The 18,315-nt window shown below is 40.9% G+C and overlaps 9 protein-coding genes across 9 annotated transcripts; 2 read left to right on the top strand and 7 right to left on the bottom strand.

Moving 5' to 3' along the window:
- The first annotated feature begins 2,306 nt into the window (after window positions 1–2,306).
- LOC145698319 (uncharacterized) lies at window positions 2,307–4,753 on the top strand. The gene is made up of 6 exons (XM_081775519.1): window positions 2,307–2,987; window positions 3,034–3,343; window positions 3,386–3,589; window positions 3,635–3,931; window positions 3,992–4,318; window positions 4,361–4,753. The coding sequence occupies exons 3-6, from the start codon at window positions 3,545–3,547 to the stop codon at window positions 4,751–4,753; spliced, it is 1,062 nt and encodes a 353-aa protein (XP_081631645.1). The 5' UTR covers window positions 2,307–2,987; window positions 3,034–3,343; window positions 3,386–3,544.
- Window positions 4,754–4,788: 35 nt separating this feature from the next.
- On the top strand, window positions 4,789–5,830 carry LOC145697686 (uncharacterized). Its single transcript, XM_081774901.1, has 3 exons — window positions 4,789–5,381; window positions 5,426–5,503; window positions 5,546–5,830. Exons 1-3 carry the CDS (start codon window positions 4,812–4,814, stop codon window positions 5,723–5,725), a joined length of 828 nt encoding a protein of 275 aa, XP_081631027.1. The 5' UTR covers window positions 4,789–4,811; the 3' UTR covers window positions 5,726–5,830.
- Window positions 5,831–7,176: 1,346 nt separating this feature from the next.
- On the bottom strand, window positions 7,177–8,023 carry LOC145698318 (uncharacterized). The gene is made up of 4 exons (XM_081775518.1): window positions 7,789–8,023; window positions 7,500–7,748; window positions 7,366–7,452; window positions 7,177–7,313 (listed from the first exon to the last, which is right to left on the bottom strand). The coding sequence occupies exons 1-4, from the start codon at window positions 8,021–8,023 to the stop codon at window positions 7,177–7,179; spliced, it is 708 nt and encodes a 235-aa protein (XP_081631644.1).
- A 3,218-nt stretch (window positions 8,024–11,241) lies between these two features.
- LOC145698832 (ribosome maturation protein SBDS-like) lies at window positions 11,242–12,097 on the bottom strand. Its single transcript, XM_081776056.1, has 3 exons — window positions 11,876–12,097; window positions 11,468–11,835; window positions 11,242–11,426 (listed from the first exon to the last, which is right to left on the bottom strand). Exons 1-3 carry the CDS (start codon window positions 12,095–12,097, stop codon window positions 11,255–11,257), a joined length of 762 nt encoding a protein of 253 aa, XP_081632182.1. The 3' UTR covers window positions 11,242–11,254.
- A 31-nt stretch (window positions 12,098–12,128) lies between these two features.
- On the bottom strand, window positions 12,129–13,519 carry LOC145698831 (uncharacterized). The gene is made up of 5 exons (XM_081776053.1): window positions 13,356–13,519; window positions 13,193–13,315; window positions 12,933–13,148; window positions 12,397–12,891; window positions 12,129–12,356 (listed from the first exon to the last, which is right to left on the bottom strand). The coding sequence occupies exons 1-5, from the start codon at window positions 13,516–13,518 to the stop codon at window positions 12,238–12,240; spliced, it is 1,116 nt and encodes a 371-aa protein (XP_081632179.1). The 5' UTR covers window position 13,519; the 3' UTR covers window positions 12,129–12,237.
- Window positions 13,520–13,547: 28 nt separating this feature from the next.
- Window positions 13,548–14,321, bottom strand: LOC145700563 (succinate dehydrogenase [ubiquinone] cytochrome b small subunit, mitochondrial-like). The gene is made up of 4 exons (XM_081777853.1): window positions 14,191–14,321; window positions 14,041–14,147; window positions 13,823–13,996; window positions 13,548–13,772 (listed from the first exon to the last, which is right to left on the bottom strand). Exons 1-4 carry the CDS (start codon window positions 14,255–14,257, stop codon window positions 13,650–13,652), a joined length of 471 nt encoding a protein of 156 aa, XP_081633979.1. The 5' UTR covers window positions 14,258–14,321; the 3' UTR covers window positions 13,548–13,649.
- LOC145700562 (FAD-linked sulfhydryl oxidase ALR-like) lies at window positions 14,269–15,042 on the bottom strand. The gene is made up of 2 exons (XM_081777852.1): window positions 14,679–15,042; window positions 14,269–14,623 (listed from the first exon to the last, which is right to left on the bottom strand). The coding sequence occupies exons 1-2, from the start codon at window positions 14,922–14,924 to the stop codon at window positions 14,318–14,320; spliced, it is 552 nt and encodes a 183-aa protein (XP_081633978.1). The 5' UTR covers window positions 14,925–15,042; the 3' UTR covers window positions 14,269–14,317.
- LOC145700560 (zinc finger protein 330 homolog) lies at window positions 14,956–16,196 on the bottom strand. The gene is made up of 5 exons (XM_081777851.1): window positions 16,125–16,196; window positions 15,717–16,038; window positions 15,504–15,674; window positions 15,247–15,407; window positions 14,956–15,205 (listed from the first exon to the last, which is right to left on the bottom strand). Exons 1-5 carry the CDS (start codon window positions 16,190–16,192, stop codon window positions 15,031–15,033), a joined length of 897 nt encoding a protein of 298 aa, XP_081633977.1. The 5' UTR covers window positions 16,193–16,196; the 3' UTR covers window positions 14,956–15,030.
- A 26-nt stretch (window positions 16,197–16,222) lies between these two features.
- Window positions 16,223–18,303, bottom strand: LOC145698317 (uncharacterized). Its single transcript, XM_081775516.1, has 4 exons — window positions 18,119–18,303; window positions 17,928–18,071; window positions 17,671–17,875; window positions 16,223–17,627 (listed from the first exon to the last, which is right to left on the bottom strand). Exons 1-4 carry the CDS (start codon window positions 18,264–18,266, stop codon window positions 17,543–17,545), a joined length of 582 nt encoding a protein of 193 aa, XP_081631642.1. The 5' UTR covers window positions 18,267–18,303; the 3' UTR covers window positions 16,223–17,542.
- Between the last annotated feature and the right edge of the window lie 12 nt (window positions 18,304–18,315).

Here is an 18,315-nt window from a genome sequence, read left to right as displayed (position 1 = left end):
TTTTTTGATCGATTCTATGCATACGAGAATCGCTGACATTAAAATTTGAATTGAAAAAGATTTATTGATCCGTAAATTTATACATTCTGGGAGAAATAGCACTAATAGGCTTCCAAATAAAGAATTTCTATTCATTGAGGCAAAATTAAGAGCTATTAAATGATCATAAATAGTAATTCCATCCATTTTATCGCCCTTCTAAAAAAGTTAAAATGTCCTTACCTATGATATAAATAATCTGAGCCAGAATTAATGCCGTAAATGTCCCCCAGGCCGGGGCCGTGTACGCCAGTGAGTCTTCCTTGATCGCAACAATCGTCAGGTTTTTATGATCGCTGTGGATTTTCAGCGCATATTCTCCGTGTTCATAAAATCTTCTGAAATCCCCATTGGACATGTTGTGTGGTGGAGCATTAGCATTGTCGAACGTGAAAATGAATCTCTGAGGCCATCTAGTGTCAATCCAGGCAGTTTGATTCTCCGTAGCTGAGAATGGCGCGAGTTTGTTTCCCATTTTATCGCGAGATCTGTTTCTTGTTTTATTTCTTGTGAAATAGTCTCTTGATTATTGATTGTAAAACGCTCCTGATCCAGCTGCATTGGTGGCATTCTCTTGAATTCTGCCACAATATAAGCCCTTCAAACTCTTTGCAGCCGACAACCGTAAGATTTGCTCTGTCAATATCTCCATGCTCCGTCCATCTTGAGCCACTTGATAAATTCAGTAAATAAATTAAGATTATTAATTCCATTTCTCTTGAGATCGACAAATAAAAATGCGGGTCAGGAGCTCATAACTTTGAATATGACACAAATTTGGAAAAGACAAATAGAGTTCGGCTGCTTGAAAATCCTCAAGGAAATTCGTGATCATTAAAAATAATTTAGTTACGTAAAATATCATTATGCTAATTTGTATCATTATAATATGTAACATAATGATATTTTATATAACAAAAAAAGTTAACTTTATTTTAGGAAATCTTTCAGAGATGTGGATATATTGAGAACTAATAAACCTTAATTATCAGTTACATAAATTTGCATAACCGATCAGATTAGAATATATTTAATGTCCCTAACTTTAACTCATTTCTGATTATTATCTTCTGATCGTTCTATTTTTATCTAAATTCTAAATTTTAAACAGCGCCAAAAAAGCTCTCGCTCGCTACTTTCAGCTCATATAAAATACAAAAACTTTACTCTTCTAGCATCAGTTGCGTTTTGTTTGGTATAATCTTACAAAGACAATCAAAAGGAAAATTTTTCCAAAATGAATTTCCTCGCCATTCTTTCCGCACTCCTTTCACTGTCAGCCGCTGATCTTATCGGGTTCAACAGGCTTGGCAACAACGTCTACTCATTCAACAAAGCGGGACCAAACGCCCTTTACGGATCAATTGCCAACATGCAGCCGAGATACAAGTTCAACGCGCACTCCCGAAGATCAAATGGACTCAGAAGATATTTCAAGACTCTCCCACTGAGATGAAAAAATCATTGATAAATTCTAAAATGAAAATCTCTTCCATGATTTCTAAAATAAAACAACACGTGTGTAATTTGCTTGATAAAAATTGTTTTTTCAAAATGAATAAAAAATATCAGATCATATGACAAACTTTGCTCAGAGCTCACTATCCAGGATAAAATTCTGATTTTCTTGTCTCCCTCTTCTGAGCATCAGAACGCATTCTGATTGGCAGAGGGCAGAATGGCGCGCAAATTTAAACGTTTCTGTTTTCCACGTTTTCTCTAGATTTTATCAGATTTCGAGGCTGCAGACTTTTGCTGCTTTCACTTTTTGCCACATCAAAACGCCACTTTTTTCAAATTTTCAGAGAAATCGAGAAAAAAATGGACGACCGAATCAAGCACCATTTGGACCGAAACACTGCATGGGGCATTCTAAACGAAGGGGGAGTCGAGAACATACGACTAAACACTCCAAATGAGCGAGAAGAGTCCGTTCGAAAGTTCCTCGCTTTGGGCAAAAAGTCGGAATCGCTCTTCACCCTCCTTAGCGTTTCCAAACACGACGCTCTGAGAAGAGATGTCGTCGCTAAACTGGCCGAAAAGAAGTGTACAGAGGCGATGGAAACGTTTCAGCAGGCGCCGGATGATTTTAAAGGAACCATTCTTGAGGAGGTTCTCTCTCTAGCTGCGGTTATGCCAAGTAATGAACCGATTAGGAAAGGTTTTCGTATTGATTCTCTATCTTCAATCTTATCTCATTTATTATTTCTAATAATTCTTATTACGTCAACTAGAGAAAATCAATTATTTGAACCTTTGAAAGAAATTCGTTCATCACTTTTTTAAAATGCAACAAGTCCTTGTTCAACGAGACTCAAGAAATGCGTTTCCCCTTGCTCGTGCCTGAAGTAAAGGAGGAAGAACCTGAACGACCTCTTTTGGAAGATTTTCTCTGGGATCGATCCTTCACCGATTCTCTCGATGGCGCGTTGATCCATGCTTTGACGCTCAAGAAAATGATTGGCGAGCACGAGGCCGATGTCAACGATGGTGCCGCTCCTGCGAGGGGAAATCTAACAGTAGCCAATTTGAACATCACTTGCGCCGGGCCAAAGACCTCATCTTCGAAAGCGAAAGTCCAGCGCTTCTGTCGGCGTCTTGAGCTGGCCGTCCACGAATATTTGAAGTCATACGACCGTTCTTGCTTCGAAACGCCTTTTCAAAAAGTAACAGACGAAGACTTTTCGACAGATCTTCTCAAACTCAACTTCGAATGCCTGAGAGCCGAGCTACTAGGCACCGATCAGCAAAGAATGGATGAACTCATCAATAACGTTATTGAGGACTCTGTCAGGAGGAAAATCAACGAGGACGTAATGTTCGGCTGTTTTCATACAAAACCCAAGGAAGAGGTTTTCATACGCTTGAGAAATTGTCAAGGACGAGCAATTTTGAAACACAAGAGCGGATATGCAAACTGGGAATCAAATATTTCAAAAACAATCAAGGTAACTCCATGATAAAGACATTTAACAACTTCATTTGAAAATTTAGGATATGCCGCTGCTTTCAAACAAACTCTTATGATGGGCTCTTGGTCGCGTAAAATATCCGAACTTCTTTCCATTCCAAAAATGAAGTAAACCTGAGAGACTACCGCGACGAATACTGCCTCAAGCTTCTCGCCAAGCCGCAAATACCCTTCGAAACAGTCAACGAATACATCGACGCTTTCCAGATTTCAAGGAACAACATTTTATACAGATTCCTGCAATGGCAATTCGTCGGTGAAGATTCTGGCATTGAATCGAGTGCGCTTGTTGTCTCGCATAAGCCGAAAATTGAACTTTTAAGCTACACCAAGGTACATTTTGCCCTTCAAAGAAACCTCTCAGAAAAAATTCAGAGCATCAACTCAAGCTGGAAAAGCATCGAGCCGCGATTGAGATGGGCGCTGCGCAACTTTAACATAAAATCGCCTATCAAAGAGCTTCTGGAGTGGCTTGGTCTGACCGTACGCACAAGCTACCAGCGAATTCGATTTCTTCTCGAGGAAATTATTTTCATGAAGAAAGGCAATCCAGAATTAGAGAGCGATTCGCGCGCGGAGGTTCGATTTTCCTTCAATAGCAGATATCTGTAATTTCTTTTCTAGCAATATTTAAACGACTTGGAAGAGTTCGAAAAGTACCGGCTTCTAAAATCGACCGATGAATGCGACCGTCTTCCATTCCACTGGATAGCTAGCGAGAAGCCGAAAATGCTTGAAGCAATCCGGAAGGAGTGTCTCCCAACCAACTACGAGAAGATCATTTGGGTCGCAAAGACAAGCATTGTTGGGCTGAGCGAAGCAGATGTCAAGATGAATTGCGTCAAAAATCTTGTCACGAAGATGCGGGGCGTAAGATCTGATGAAGGAACAGAGCTGAATTCTCTTTTAGCGGTTCTAAAGGTAAGAAATAGCCATGAAGACATAAAAAAGTACCGCTACCTTTATTAACTTTGCTCTAAGATTGGGTCGACCGCAAGAGAGCAAATAATTGGAGAGCTATCACTCAATTGCCATATGTACATGCACACGGCTCGTTGCATCGATAAACCAGCTCAAGCGTCAAAGTTTCTCAAGGAAGCACTCAAAGACCTGGAGCAATACCGTGGGATAATTGCTGAAATTGCCGACATAAGCCAGAAATACCAGAGCTTGCGCGACTACTCGAATCTGATTGAAACCAAGCAGGTCTTGTCACGAAATCATTTTTACGATGAGAAGACGCGGTCGTTCTTCAATGAGGGCAGACAAGCCCTATCTTCGAGCACAATTCTATCTTTATTTTTACAGGTACGGAAGTTCGAAAATGATCTTTATTAATTGATTGTTAAGCTATTCGAGGATACAAGCAACAACAAAAACGACCTCGGATTAGTGCTCACAGAGGTTTGCAAAAATGCGGACATCCCCGTCGCCGTTGTTTATCAAAATCTCGTCGAAACGTGGCTGAATATGACCCCGATCCCAGTCCGAAATATCGTCGGCATATCCTCAATCTGGGACAAGACAAAAGTAGCCAAGGCACTCTTCAACCAAGCGTACTCTGGGTCGCTGGAGCAGCGCTGCGAAATCATGGATCATCTTCTCAAATCTTTCGACGAAGAGGAAATGGCCGAGATCGCGAATACACTCGGGATGGATTCGGCCGGCTTTGGCTCCAAAAAGCGCTCATCAAGCAAACTCAATCCTGGAAAGATCAATGCCGTCTCAAGGTACTTGGCATGAGCTCGAAGAACTTGGTGGCTTTTATAAAACTGACGATAAAGTAGCCGGGCTCAATCAAATGTTGGACGCGTTGGAAGGCTCGCACGAAGCCTCAAAGGCGCTGGGCGAGTTGGCCTTCAATAATAAACTCGTCGACGACGATTTGTGGACTCGTATCTTTGCCAACTTCGTTGTCGGAGAGGAGCTCTTCGCGTTTATACGCCGTCTGAATCGACAAAAATGGTTCAACACGATGCTTGAAGAAAGCGTCATGTTCGACCGGACTTTCCGAAAAATCTGGACAGCGTGCATCGAGCTTAATGTTGATACCCGGCCAGATCTGGTGGTCCAAGCGCTTTACGAGTACCCGAAAGCCTTCCTTATCGACATCGAGAAAATCGCCTTCAAGCTCATCAGCAAGGACAACGAAGTTGAAGCTCTCCAGATCATTCCACGCGCGGCTACGTTTGATCAGCGAGAAATATTCGACCGAATCGTCAAAGCCGTCACCTGGAAGAAGCTTGTGAGCTCAGTTGTCAAGAGAAATCGGCTTCTACTCTCGCACTGCGAAGTTTCCCAAATGCTGCTTTGGACGGCTACGCCAGAGAATCTTCGCAAATTGACGATGGATGAGTATCGTTGGATAAAGGTAAAGTGGGAAGGGAGATTCAGTTGAATCATATTTTCTTTTAGAACGAAGCGATTATCCAGGGCTTCATTGATCCCCTTGTGCAAATGCTCTTTAGGGATAATAAATTTGATGAAATCAAGGTAAAAGTCACATTTTTGCACATTCTTTGGATGCTTTTCTAGTCGCTTCTTCTCCTTTATGGAAAGAAGAACCCCGCGATAATGTCTGAATTCGAACAAATCTCACGTCTGCAGCGAACCGAGCGAGATCAAAAGCTTCAAGCAATGTTCGACTCTAATGGGATTCCTCAATTCTTCCGCCCGATCCCCTCTGCCGCTGAAATCTTCCCTGGAAGCTCATAGAAGATCACTGTTTTATTATTTTTTCAAAACGTCAGTGTCTTACTCTCACTTAATGTCCCTTCACTTATGCCATTCCCCAGTAAACACTGCCCTCTTAATAAAATTAAATTTATAGAAAGATATTTTGTTATTATCTCTTTATTTCGTTGAAGAACAGCAGGAAGCTTAAAAATTACCACCCAAAGCCTTCATCATTGCCGAGCATATTTTGGAGACCCAAAAGTTTCTCTTGAAGTCCAGTCTGGACTCCGGAATCACGGGTGTTCAACTTGAATATTTTGAGTTGCTTGTTTTAACGTTTTGGTACCTTGAAAAAATTTCTCTTCATTCTTGAATTATCTTCAAAATTAAACGCAGCGGCGCAGGAAGCAAGGAGGATTGAGAGTTTCATTTAGTCAAGTTTAACTTTTTGGATAATCGTCTTTTTTTGAAACATTCAGCATGGATGAGTTTATATGCCGTGAATAATAGCGCCCTCATGCAGAATATGGAAGAACGCCGAAGAGTCTTTAGTGATTATATCTGATAGTTTTTCTGGTTAAATTATTTATGATTATTTATGACTTAGCCTAACGGAGTGCAAATAAGTCAACGTTTAAATAATAGTCGGCTTCAATGAAAAACGACGAAGAATAGCTATTTTCGGGGAAGCAGATAATTAATCATGCTTTTTCGTGGGACATAATTAAGCCGCTATGAGATTTTTGGATTGTATCCGGTCTAATTTTTGATATATCCCCTTTCGAACACATTTATTTTTTACAAAAGAGATGAGCGACGTTTCAGGATTAAAGCTGCAAATAAGCAATATTAATTAATTGACGTGTGCACTGCTTTTTGCGGCATTGAATAAGTTCAACTCATCATTAAAACTATAAGCAACTTTTTGCATCAAAAATTAGAGCCTTCTACTCCAGTGCCTTCCAAAAGGCGAAGATTGAAGAGCTTGACCCAAAACCGATAGTAAGGAGTGGAGGCTTTTTGGGGGTGGATATCGGGCAAGGTTCATACAAAAAGTCAAGGATTTTGTTTATCTTTTTTAAATATTATGCAACCGTCAACAGAAGAAACGGGGTTTTCTACCAAGATAGGCAGCCAGACGGATGGTTTTTTGATCAATTCGATCAGCAAGTTTTCTGGTGGCAAGAACCTGATGGAAGAGTTGTCTACACAACGAACAACGATGGCCGTAATCACCCACTAAATGCTGGAGCTAACTGGAATTATTAGCGAATAAAGAAACTATGATTCAAGTTCAAGCATGAATTTTTCCCTCAATATTGAAGAGCTAAATTATAAATAAGCACATTTATTGAGCGGTATAATTAAGAGTGAATGGACCTCCTTCCTACTCATAATGAATTAAGATTGATTTCTTTTTGCAATTCATGCAAGGCGTCAACTCCAAGAATAACAGTGAACAAATCTGTTTTTTTTTTGAAAGATCAGTATTATCTTTCTTTATTATCCTCAGTATTCAGTAATCTAAGAATTTGTTCTGCTGAGTTGACTCCAGTTAGGTACGCTCCATGCGCATAACCAGCATTCGATCCATCGAAAGCCTCTCCAATCATGTAAAAATTATCAACTGAAATGAAATTAGCAAGTTATTCAGTTTGAATCGTAATTGCTTCATTTACCTAATGGAACGTTCAGACGCGAGTAAAACTCGTCAAATGTCTTTCCCGGACACAGAGCCACATTCGTATAGCAGCCCTGGAAGTTTTCTTAATAATTCAGGAGTCAATTTGAATTCTGCAAATAAGCAAAAAACCTTGTGCAGCCCAAGTTGGGTTCGAAAAGTTTTCAATATTCGCATCAAATCCAAATACTCTCTTGATGGTTGTCTGAATGTTTTTCTTGATCTCTTCTCTTGAAAGCGAGTTGAACTTTTTCGCCTTTTCTGACGTGGTTCTGAATGCGATCGCCTTTCGCCCGTGAAACCGGAGTATCATTGGGTCGAATTCGATAGACCGGAAGATGTTCTCTTCGTTGTTTGGAAGGTAGATGAAGTCATTCTTGTCTTAGAGAAGTTGGCATAGGTGAATATAATCAGAATTTACCTGGGAGTAGATGCTCCTGATCTTTTTCCAGTAAGACAAAACAATTCGCAAAGTGCACAAGTGAAAGTGCTGATATGAGCTCATCTTTCTCCGGGGTCATAAACTCAAGCCTTAGCCTTTTGAATGATACTGACTGATCGGGACTGCCGAGACGAGAAAGTCGCAGCTCATCTGTTCCACTGATCCTTTTGAGTTTCTCAAGGATAAATGAAACTTTATCAGGATTTGAATACATCTACAGAGCTCTTAAGATAGACAACACTGTTGTCGTACTGACAAGTTATTGGCATTTAAAAAATGTCTGCTCCAGGCGCAAATAAATAATTAAAAGATTAAAGTTCTGATTTATCGGGGCCCATTGAAATTTTCAAATCCTTCCTTGTTGTTGTCATTTTTGACAAGGAAAACATCTGAATTGAAGATAATGTTCTCATTCGGTACATCCTTTGCGATTTCGGCTACGCACGCACTTATGTTGGACGTTGCTTTCTATGGGTTATAAATCTGAGAATAAGTACTTCAACTTGAGGTTTCACTTGACAGAACTTTTGTCTCAGAAGTGAAGACTCAGGCGAGTTAATTTTAATTCGATCAGAGTTCATGCACTAAGTGGATGAACCCAGAACTATTGGTGTTTCTCCAAATCTGTCTTCCATCTGTTTCTCGTCGGCATCTCCGATGGAACACGACGCAGGCTCGCTGGCACAGATTTGCGAGTACCCGTGGATATAGTGGAGCGCCTCGTAGATATCTCGTGGAATTTTCTCGGGCGAAGAGTCCGTTCGTTTCATGAATTCCTCGATTGAAATTAACTCCTCCGTCTGTTGAAAATACTCCGTCATTTCGTGCCAGTCGTTTAAAAATTGTTTATGGTAGTCTTCCATCTTCTCCGTAATATTTTCATATTTTTCGTCCAAAACAATAACCTTCTTTTCTTCGCTGAAGTATTCAGGGTCCAGAAGAGTCTCAGAATTTCCACTGTCTTTCAAAATCTTTAGCAGTGGATTCCGCTCGCCCATGATCCAATTTGCTCCAAGATTGACAGATATTTCGGGGTGAGTTGAAAAGGCCGCAATCTCCCACCAATTCTGTTCGAGTATTCGAGAACTCGATAATTGTTGACACCATTTTTGGATAAAACACTCGCGCAGCCGATTCCCGCTATTCCTCCACCGATGATAATAATTCTTAGCGTGGAATTTTCACTTTAATCAAATCACTGAGTCTTCCTATAAACGCGTTTAATCCCTAGCTATGATGATCCATATCTTGCACCCCGTCCGCTTCGACTATCGATTCTCTCAGTTCTGAATTCTGACAATTTCCCATTGATTGGCAAACAAACGCTTATATTTGCTTTTACGAAATAATTTTGTCACGATTTTGAGCTCAGTTTTACTTTATCCAACAACATTATTGCAAGCGGAAGTAACTTTCTGTATTTTTGTTAGCGCAAACCTTCTGTCTCCACCTTCCAAGCTATCCTTCAATTTGCTATTATCCGATTATTATCCTTCTAAGAGTTGACGATAAGAAACGAATTTATTAGCTGCCTGCCATGCTATTTTACTCCAAAACAATCAAAAAACCAAGGTAAAAACAACCAGAAAATGGAGTTCAATGGTTCCTTTTTTATATTTTCCAGTTGAATGAACTTTTATTAAATGAGCTGTTCATCAGAGGACTTTTGTTTATTCAGCGATATCAATTCCACGGAAGCTTTACCCGATGTTTCTTTCGTGAAGATCTGTTGAATCTCTTTCAGTTGGTGCGGCATGATCATAATGTTGAGCAGGATCTGATCATCCGCTTCTTTTTCGTCAAGTATTTTGCTAGAAAGATCGCCTTCAAGCTCATCAGCAAGGACAACGAAGTTGAAGCTCTCCAGATCATTCCACGCGCGGCTACGTTTGATCAGCGAGAAATATTCGACCGAATCGTCAAAGCCGTCACCTGGAAGAAGCTTGTGAGCTCAGTTGTCAAGAGAAATCGGCTTCTACTCTCGCACTGCGAAGTTTCCCAAATGCTGCTTTGGACGGCTACGCCAGAGAATCTTCGCAAATTGACGATGGATGAGTATCGTTGGATAAAGGTAAAGTGGGAAGGGAGATTCAGTTGAATCATATTTTCTTTTAGAACGAAGCGATTATCCAGGGCTTCATTGATCCCCTTGTGCAAATGCTCTTTAGGGATAATAAATTTGATGAAATCAAGGTAAAAGTCACATTTTTGCACATTCTTTGGATGCTTTTCTAGTCGCTTCTTCTCGCACGCACTTATGTTGGACGTTGCTTTCTATGGGTTATAAATCTGAGAATAAGTACTTCAACTTGAGGTTTCACTTGACAGAACTTTTGTCTCAGAAGTGAAGACTCAGGCGAGTTAATTTTAATTCGATCAGAGTTCATGCACTAAGTGGATGAACCCAGAACTATTGGTGTTTCTCCAAATCTGTCTTCCATCTGTTTCTCGTCGGCATCTCCGATGGAACACGACGCAGGCTCGCTGGCACAGATTTGCGAGTACCCGTGGATATAGTGGAGCGCCTCGTAGATATCTCGTGGAATTTTCTCGGGCGAAGAGTCCGTTCGTTTCATGAATTCCTCGATTGAAATTAACTCCTCCGTCTGTTGAAAATACTCCGTCATTTCGTGCCAGTCGTTTAAAAATTGTTTATGGTAGTCTTCCATCTTCTCCGTAATATTTTCATATTTTTCGTCCAAAACAATAACCTTCTTTTCTTCGCTGAAGTATTCAGGGTCCAGAAGAGTCTCAGAATTTCCACTGTCTTTCAAAATCTTTAGCAGTGGATTCCGCTCGCCCATGATCCAATTTGCTCCAAGATTGACAGATATTTCGGGGGTGAGTTGAAAAGGCCGCAATCTCCCACCAATTCTGTTCGAGTATTCGAGAACTCGATAATTGTTGACACCATTTTTGGATAAAACACTCGCGCAGCCGATTCCCGCTATTCCTCCACCGATGATAATAATTCTTAGCGTGGAATTTTCACTTTAATCAAATCACTGAGTCTTCCTATAAACGCGTTTAATCCCTAGCTATGATGATCCATATCTTGCACCCCGTCCGCTTCGACTATCGATTCTCTCAGTTCTGAATTCTGACAATTTCCCATTGATTGGCAAACAAACGCTTATATTTGCTTTTACGAAATAATTTTGTCACGATTTTGAGCTCAGTTTTACTTTATCCAACAACATTATTGCAAGCGGAAGTAACTTTCTGTATTTTTGTTAGCGCAAACCTTCTGTCTCCACCTTCCAAGCTATCCTTCAATTTGCTATTATCCGATTATTATCCTTCTAAGAGTTGACGATAAGAAACGAATTTATTAGCTGCCTGCCATGCTATTTTACTCCAAAACAATCAAAAAACCAAGGTAAAAACAACCAGAAAATGGAGTTCAATGGTTCCTTTTTATATTTTCCAGTTGAATGAACTTTTATTAAATGAGCTGTTCATCAGAGGACTTTTGTTTATTCAGCGATATCAATTCCACGGAAGCTTTACCCGATGTTTCTTTCGTGAAGATCTGTTGAATCTCTTTCAGTTGGTGCGGCATGATCATAATGTTGAGCAGGATCTGATCATCCGCTTCTTTTTCGTCAAGTATTTTGCTAGAAAGATGATCAGATGCGAATTAATTTTTGAAGCTTACCTGGCAAGCTTTCGGATCTTATCGGCGACGTCAGAAAATTCAGTTGGAATTGTAGCTTTCACTTGGCTTTTGCAACGATCAATCGGAAAGTCCTTGGCTTTCAGCTGCTTGATGACATCGATTGCTTGTACTTTCGCGTTCTTCTTCGTCTGCAAGGAATAATGAATCGTCTCCTTCATCGCCTTCTGTATAATCGTCGGTGGATACTTTCGTTCCGTTTGAGGATTGATGGACATTTCAGAAACCTTCTCCGCGATTTCAGAGAAGAGCGATTCATTTGCTACTTCTCGTTCTTTATCAGAAACCTGCAGGTCGCCTTTTGCCAGGATTTTAATTGCGATGTCTTTTTCATTTTTCGTTCCAAATGCCTTCAACTTTTATTGAAATTCACAAGGAAATATTTCTTACCTTGTCCAAGTCTTTCGAATTAGCGAATTCTCCTTTGCCGACATTTGTAAAGATTCTATCCGATTGCAACACCTCACCAAGATCTTTCTCCGTTCCATCCCTCCATGATTGCACCTTATTTTTGTAACACGCAAGTTCGAATCGCTTTCCGTGAGTCTTGAGCCGGACTACCGCCACATTAGTGTGACGCTTTTGATTTGTTGGAGCCTTGATTACAGGCATTTTCTGAATAAAAAAGAATCCAGTCGGAGCTTTTTTTAATATGTGTTTGGCAGGTGAAGTGAAAACTGCAGTGTGAAGATAAATGAGGCAGTTCATTTAGCTTAAATAAGTGTCAGTGAGGAAGATTTTCTATCTGGGATTTAGGTCGACATTCGCTCGAATTTCTTGAGGGTTTCGCGGTGGCGACGCTTTTGCTCTTCCCGCTCTTCTTGCATCATTGTCATTTCGAATGAATTTCCCGCTTTCTTCTTTTGTTGCTCTTGAAAATGCTGTAAAAATGCGATTTTTAGAAGAATTACCTTCGAAGCGGTTTTTGATCATCTCCAGCTTGGCGTAGTTGAACTTTGGCTTTGGTGGAGATGGAGCAGCATCATTTCCGTTTATTTCTGCATTCTTTTTCTTTCGTTCTTGCTTTAGCTTTTCCAATCGCGCTTTGGTTGACTCAGAGAGACTGTCATAAATCCGGTCTCTCGGGCTGAATCGAGGTTTTGATGAATTTTCCTCTTTTGATTCTGCTCGCGCGATGTATTCTTCCTTTACACTTTGAGCACTTCTGTACTCGGTATGCTCTGGTCTTTCAGCAGTCAAGTCTTGCTCCATCCTCCTAATGTTTTCTTCAGTTTTGTTCGGTTTGGAACCTGATCGTAGCTCTGATCGACGCTTTATATACTCGATATGATCTTCCATATTGTCCGATCCAGTTCGTGATCGAAGAATTGACTTCAGCGGAGTCAAAGGAGGATCGACTTTGATGCTGACCTTTTGACTTTGGACCATTCTTGGTTCGAGAAACGCTAGAAAAACTCTATATGGGTAAAATCTATCAAGAGATTACCTCTCCTAAGATGTGGATGGGGCCTCAACACATCAGCGCATTTCCTATAGCTGTCCATATCGAGGTTAGCGAGAGAAAGAAGCGGAGGCTCGTACTCTTTCTTGCCTGCGACAAAACTCATTTCATTTTCTTCCTTCTCGTAATACTTCTTTCGTTCATCAGAAACCTCGAGGCCCGAGAGAGAAAAGTCGAGGATTTCATACTTATTCTCCAGCTCTGAAAGAGAAGGCTTTTGATTTGGAAATACTTATTAACCCTACTTCGTTGACTGTCAATTATATCTTCCGAGCTAGGGTCATGGATCGATTCATCAAGATATCCAGTCATCGGAATCTCCGGCACTGGTTTTGGAAGCGAGATTGAGTTGGAATTCTCATCTTCTTCTAAAATCAACTTAAAAGGTAGAAAATAAAGTCCAATTACGTTTCTCCGAATCTTCTTCGAGACGACTCTCCTCAAGATCTCCAACGGAATCGTCCAACGAATCATCACTTGGCGGCTCATCAGAAAAGATCATGTCATCGATGGACGAGCTTGAAGCATCAGAGAAGATGGAAGACTCGTAGGAATCGTCGAAGTCACTCATTCTTAACGAAGAAATGATCTAACAGGAGGTCTTGAACTTGTAGGATCTTATGCGCTCATAGTCTTAATAAATAGTGTTCTCAATAGCGAAACAGGACAGAAAGGTGCTATTCTTTATAAAAAGAGCGCTTTTTACATAAGGAAGAATTCCCGGATGATGTGGCCACAGCCCTGCTTCTCGCCAACCTTGAGGTTCAAGTTGGTGAAGGCAACAGCCATGATGAGGCAGAATCCAACCCAAAGCCATTTGGCGACCTAAAATTTTATTTGGAGACTAGGCACATTCGCAAAAGAAAGCGGCTTACGTTGGCGAAGAAAACAGGGAGAAGAAGGGGAATGTAATCCATGATCATAGCTTCAACGCCCCAGTAGGAGTGGGCGATCCAGGTGAGAGCCAATGTCTGGTCGACAAGGAAGTTGCCAGGGGAGATGACAGCAGCGCCCATGGAGCCAAGAGCGACCATGGCGACGATTCGCTCCTAAAATCCATTCTAATGGCTGCAATCAAAATATAAAGACTCACAAAGTTGACGTGCTTGTGGAAACCATCCTTGGCTTTGATCTGGTGGCGGAGCCAAAACATGTTGGTCTCGGGGATCTCGGCCTTCGCAGAAAGCTTTCGGCTCAGCACTAGAATAGATTTAGGATAACATAATTGAAGCCTGATCATTACCTGGCGTGGCGAGCCGAGTGGTAAGGGTTCGGGTACTTCTAAGCGCGAGCATTTCTAAAGAAAGCATTGTCAAAAATCTATCGTAAGATATCTATTAAAATTAGAAAATCATTTTTGCAGTAGCCATTTATAAATCACATGAGCCGTCTTTCCAGCCATCTCGCCATCTCTGATCAAGCCAATCAAGATCACACTTGTAAGTCTCCTTTCCCAGCTTCTCATTCACTCGATTATGCATTTCGCAGGTCCAAATACTCAAACTCGCACGAGATTCGTTCCTGACTTTGAATTCTTTGAGGTCCTGGCGAAGGTCTTCTGCGCAATGAGAGCAAGGATAGAGCTTTGAGAAAGAATCGTAGAAGTTTAAAACAGCGGCTTTCTTCTCAGGTGATGGTTTATCAGGATAATATGCTGCCATTGTGTGGAGAATTGTCTGAAAAAATATTTGGAAGGTAAAATTGGTAGAAAGCTAAGTTTTCAAAACTTACCCAGCCAGCATTTCCAATTTGATTGACATCTGGGGCGCAGTCATTTCTGACGCTGGAATCACCAACCCCAAAAGCATCTCCAAGCCGTGCTTTCACATCTTGAACTGAACTACAAGCACGACATGGAGTTCCATCAGGGTTAAGCTGCACACCATTCGGGGCAGAACTTCCGGAAGACTCGAAAGGGTCGAACGAATACGAATCTTGCTCGTCAAGGCGTTCTCGATCTCTCCGAGATCTTGGCATACAACCTTCTGAAGAGAAAACATCGCTGATATAAATTCAAGATTTTATATTGAGTGACATTCTGGAACAGGCGGTATTGCTGTAGTTAAACAGTAAGAAGAGATTGTCATTCTTCATCTTCATCTTCGTCATACTGTCCGTGATAACCGTACTGAAAATCAGTAGGATTCATCGACGTCATTCCCTGCACGAGATCGTCTTCATAATCTTCTTCATCGGAGTACACCTGTCGCTGTACTTGAACTGTATATCCGCCGTAAGAAAAAGTTGACTCTTGGCCCCTGAAATTGATTCTAAAAAAATCTAGTGTTACTGAACTTACTCTGTATTCGCCTTTCGCCCGAACTTGTAACTCCTCGTGCTCATCGCCAAGTCCTTTGTTTCTCTACACTCAAATCCACACTTCGGACACGGGAACTTTTCATCCCTCGCGTACTTGACTCCTTTTCGCCGAACATGATCATCACAGAAGCAAATTTTACACTAGAAAATTCGTTACGTAACTCTCCTTGTTCTCGCCAATTGGATTTCGCGAAGCGAGAAAGTTCTTGAAACGCCCGGGCCTCAAAGAAAGTTTACCTTGAGACAGCTCCACTGGCCGAATTTATTGCAAGAGCCGCATTTGTCGTTTTCAGCGTCGAGGACTTGGCATTTGGCCTGATGCTCGAATTGATCATCTTCGCAGAGATACCCGCAGCAGAAGGAGCACTTGAACATTCGCCCTCCGTGATCCCACACTCCTCTTTCGCACTAGAATTCACTTTCTATGCAAGGAAGAAGAAATACCCCCACCTCAATACAGACAGCATCAATCAACGGACAAGCACAGCCATGTTTTTGTATACAATCCCTTCCATGGCAGACGAACGTTTCACAATGATCACAAATGGCGCCGGCAATCTTCACCCCAGTAATATAATTCGCACCGTGTTTGACCAGACATCCTCCTGGGGATCTATTCATGCACTTTGTCATCCCACAGCTTCCGCAAACAACTGTTTTTTGAATATGATTGCAGAAGTAGCAAAATGCTCGATTTTTTTGTTGTTTTCCGCATTGATCGCATTCTATCAGCGAGTTACAGGGATGTATTGCTAGCCCTCTTTCTGAGGATCTATAAAAAAGCTCTTGAACACGTCCAAAGACATTAGATAATGGATATTTCACTGATTTATATAGATACCTTATAGGAAAAAGCACCTGATGTCTCGCTGTCTTTCAGCTTGCTTTTCAGCCTTTTTTCGCTGCCCTGTCTTTTTCTTTGGCATTCTTAGAGAATAAAACGGTCAAGACGTGAATGCATATAATTCCAGAGCTGTATTTGTATCAGTAGTAGTAAACTAACAATTTGAAAAATAGAGGAGTAGCAGAAAAAATACCGGCATATGTTGACTTGAATATATGACACAAGGAGTTACTGTAGCTTTTTGTCAAAAAAAACAGGACAAGTAGAGTTGTTATAAAAGCGAAAGTGTGGTATGTTTCACAATTGATATATATGCATTTTTATATGAATATTAAAGTTTGTGGACCAATGAATGGTGGAAAAAGGAGTGGAAAGATTCTCGATATGTTGATATGGTTGTTGATGTTGTTTCAATAATGAGTTGGAAAGAGGCTAGGTTCAACAAATCGAAATCCGATGCCCGGAAAACCCGATATCGGATCGGATATTTATCGGGTTTTGTCGGGTTTTTTTTCACCCTACAAAACCCGATCCTGAAAATTTCAAAAACCCGACGTAGGATCGGGTTTTTGTCGGATTTTGTCGGAATTTCGTCGGGTTTTTCTTGCCTTTTCAGCCAATCACAGTCCGTCTAAATAGCCTCCCTTGCCCTTTTTTACTCTAAAAGCACTCGAAATAGATGAGAACTGCCTCCAAAACCGGGGAAAGGCATAGAACGAGCTCTAGAGGACATTTACATTAATCTTACCAAAGATAATCTTCTGGCGATTGAGAGAATGAAATTCAGCGAGGTCCCTGGCAATCAGCGATCCATTTCGAGGGCAGAATTTCAGAGAACGCCTGAGCTTGAAGGCCTTAGCAGAACAGTCTTTTAGGTTAACTCCCACTATTTTCAACCCCATGGGTTATTTAAAGCCATGTGACCTCGGCAAGGCCTAACCCCCTAAACTGTAACTCAGCAAGGTCCAAGCTTTCTAAACACATAAATAGGGTTTGGATTATTTATTCTATATTCTACCGTATTACTAATAATACGGTTTTAGACGAGGCGTTTTTATTGTATAAGGAGATGCACAATGGGAAAATGCACATTCTAAATAATATTATTAATGATCCTCGAAAATTGTTGAAAAAATCTGCTCAAGATAAGTTATTGACCTTCTTTTGACTTGATTTTTAATTTTTGCTTGTAGGAAACCCGACAAAATCCGACAAAAACCCGATAAAAACCCGATTTCGGACCCGACAAAAACCCGATAAAATCCAACAAAACCCGATCCAACAAAACCCGACCTCCTAAAAACCCGATAAAACCCGATCTTGGTTTCGGGCGATTTTGTTGAACCTAGGAAAGAGGAACAGAATGGAACAAACTTTGAACCTGAAGAAAAAAAAAGGAAAATAGGTTGAAATTATATTGAAAGAAGAAAGATCACATGATTGAGCAGCACCATGAGTTGGTCTTCTTGGCGGTTTTGTAGAATGCTTTTGACTGCTCTGAGAGTTCGTTACTGCGGCTAAAATAATTTTTTATAAATGATACCTATAGTTGATTATTACCTGACAAGATCGTCAAGCTTCTGGCCACGATCGAGAATCTTTTCGAGCGTTTCGGAGACGATTTGCTTTGTCTCATCGAGCTCGTTCTGCACTTTCATGATGGAATCAGCGGATTTAGGATCTTGCCATCTTGTAAGAATGTCCTTCAATCCGAACTCGACTGAATTGATGCTGCTCCAATTTGGATGCGCTGCGGCGAAGTCCTCTGTTCGAGAAAGAATGCCGTTATAAAAAGAAACAAATGAGGGCTAATTTACCTACTACCTTGCCAAGCATGACAAAAGCCGGTCTTTTTGGGTACTCTTCATCAGCGATGCAACAGGCGGAAAGACCATCAGGACCGACGTAAGAATGGGCCATGTATGCATCTTGTTTGACTGACTTTCTGTCATTTAGGGGTCCTTTCTAAAGAAATTATTAAAGGTAAGGATGGAGAAAAGGCCGTTACCGAGAACAATAGAATGGGTGAATCTGATAAACTCTCCAACAGAATTTCTTTGGAAGAAGCCAAAAGTACTGACGTCAATTTCTTCGCACAATTTTTGAACTTTGTCGCCGTTTTTCTTCGCGATCACGATTCCATAAAGTCGTACCATCTCTTTAGAAAAATTTAATTAGCTTTTATACAACAAGTGATTATCTGTG

Source organism: Oikopleura dioica, chromosome 2 (assembly GCF_907165135.1).
Source record: "Oikopleura dioica chromosome 2, OKI2018_I68_1.0, whole genome shotgun sequence".
In the NCBI taxonomy this organism is placed as follows: domain Eukaryota; kingdom Metazoa; phylum Chordata; class Appendicularia; order Copelata; family Oikopleuridae; genus Oikopleura; species Oikopleura dioica.
Note: the sequence above shows the minus strand (reverse complement) of the source record. Positions and strands in the feature narration are given on the sequence as shown.

Bases quoted from the DNA above. Each gene is read 5' to 3' on its own strand.
- LOC145700563 (XM_081777853.1), bottom strand. From the start codon at position 14,257: ATGCTTTCTTTAGAAATGCTCGCGCTTAGAAGTACCCGAACCCTTACC. The intron at 14,148-14,190 runs GTAATGATCAGG...AATCTATTCTAG, and splicing joins CACTCGGCTCGCCACGCCAG to TGCTGAGCCGAAAGCTTTCT. The intron at 13,997-14,040 runs GTGAGTCTTTAT...AATGGATTTTAG, and splicing joins TCCACAAGCACGTCAACTTT to GAGCGAATCGTCGCCATGGT.
- LOC145698319 (XM_081775519.1), top strand. From the start codon at position 3,545: ATGAAGAAAGGCAATCCAGAATTAGAGAGCGATTCGCGCGCGGAG. The intron at 3,932-3,991 runs GTAAGAAATAGC...CTTTGCTCTAAG, and splicing joins CTCTTTTAGCGGTTCTAAAG to ATTGGGTCGACCGCAAGAGA. The intron at 4,319-4,360 runs GTACGGAAGTTC...TTGATTGTTAAG, and splicing joins TTCTATCTTTATTTTTACAG to CTATTCGAGGATACAAGCAA.
- LOC145700562 (XM_081777852.1), bottom strand. From the start codon at position 14,924: ATGCCAAGATCTCGGAGAGATCGAGAACGCCTTGACGAGCAAGATTCG. The intron at 14,624-14,678 runs GTAAGTTTTGAA...ATATTTTTTCAG, and splicing joins AAATTGGAAATGCTGGCTGG to ACAATTCTCCACACAATGGC.
- LOC145698317 (XM_081775516.1), bottom strand. From the start codon at position 18,266: ATGGTACGACTTTATGGAATCGTGATCGCGAAGAAAAACGGCGACAAA. The intron at 18,072-18,118 runs GTAACGGCCTTT...TTCTTTAGAAAG, and splicing joins CACCCATTCTATTGTTCTCG to GACCCCTAAATGACAGAAAG. The intron at 17,628-17,670 runs GTAATAATCAAC...AAATTATTTTAG, and splicing joins AAGCTTGACGATCTTGTCAG to CCGCAGTAACGAACTCTCAG.
- LOC145698831 (XM_081776053.1), bottom strand. From the start codon at position 13,518: ATGAGTGACTTCGACGATTCCTACGAGTCTTCCATCTTCTCTGATGCT. The intron at 12,892-12,932 runs GTAATCTCTTGA...GAGTTTTTCTAG, and splicing joins CCATCCACATCTTAGGAGAG to CGTTTCTCGAACCAAGAATG. The intron at 12,357-12,396 runs GTAATTCTTCTA...AGCATTTTCAAG, and splicing joins GATCAAAAACCGCTTCGAAG to AGCAACAAAAGAAGAAAGCG.
- LOC145698318 (XM_081775518.1), bottom strand. From the start codon at position 8,023: ATGTATTCAAATCCTGATAAAGTTTCATTTATCCTTGAGAAACTCAAA. The intron at 7,749-7,788 runs GTAAATTCTGAT...AACTTCTCTAAG, and splicing joins TCAGGAGCATCTACTCCCAG to ACAAGAATGACTTCATCTAC. The intron at 7,314-7,365 runs GTAAATGAAGCA...ATTTCATTTCAG, and splicing joins GCGTCTGAACGTTCCATTAG to TTGATAATTTTTACATGATT.
- LOC145700560 (XM_081777851.1), bottom strand. From the start codon at position 16,192: ATGCCAAAGAAAAAGACAGGGCAGCGAAAAAAGGCTGAAAAGCAAGCT. The intron at 15,408-15,503 runs GTAAACTTTCTT...CGAATTTTCTAG, and splicing joins GCCAGTGGAGCTGTCTCAAG to TGTAAAATTTGCTTCTGTGA. The intron at 15,206-15,246 runs GTAAGTTCAGTA...AATCAATTTCAG, and splicing joins GGGCGAAAGGCGAATACAGA to GGGCCAAGAGTCAACTTTTT.
- LOC145697686 (XM_081774901.1), top strand. From the start codon at position 4,812: ATGTTGGACGCGTTGGAAGGCTCGCACGAAGCCTCAAAGGCGCTGGGC. The intron at 5,382-5,425 runs GTAAAGTGGGAA...ATTTTCTTTTAG, and splicing joins ATGAGTATCGTTGGATAAAG to AACGAAGCGATTATCCAGGG. The intron at 5,504-5,545 runs GTAAAAGTCACA...ATGCTTTTCTAG, and splicing joins ATAAATTTGATGAAATCAAG to TCGCTTCTTCTCCTTTATGG.
- LOC145698832 (XM_081776056.1), bottom strand. From the start codon at position 12,097: ATGCCTGTAATCAAGGCTCCAACAAATCAAAAGCGTCACACTAATGTG. The intron at 11,836-11,875 runs GTAAGAAATATT...TAAAAGTTGAAG, and splicing joins ATTCGAAAGACTTGGACAAG to GCATTTGGAACGAAAAATGA. The intron at 11,427-11,467 runs GTAAGCTTCAAA...TCATCTTTCTAG, and splicing joins AAGATCCGAAAGCTTGCCAG to CAAAATACTTGACGAAAAAG.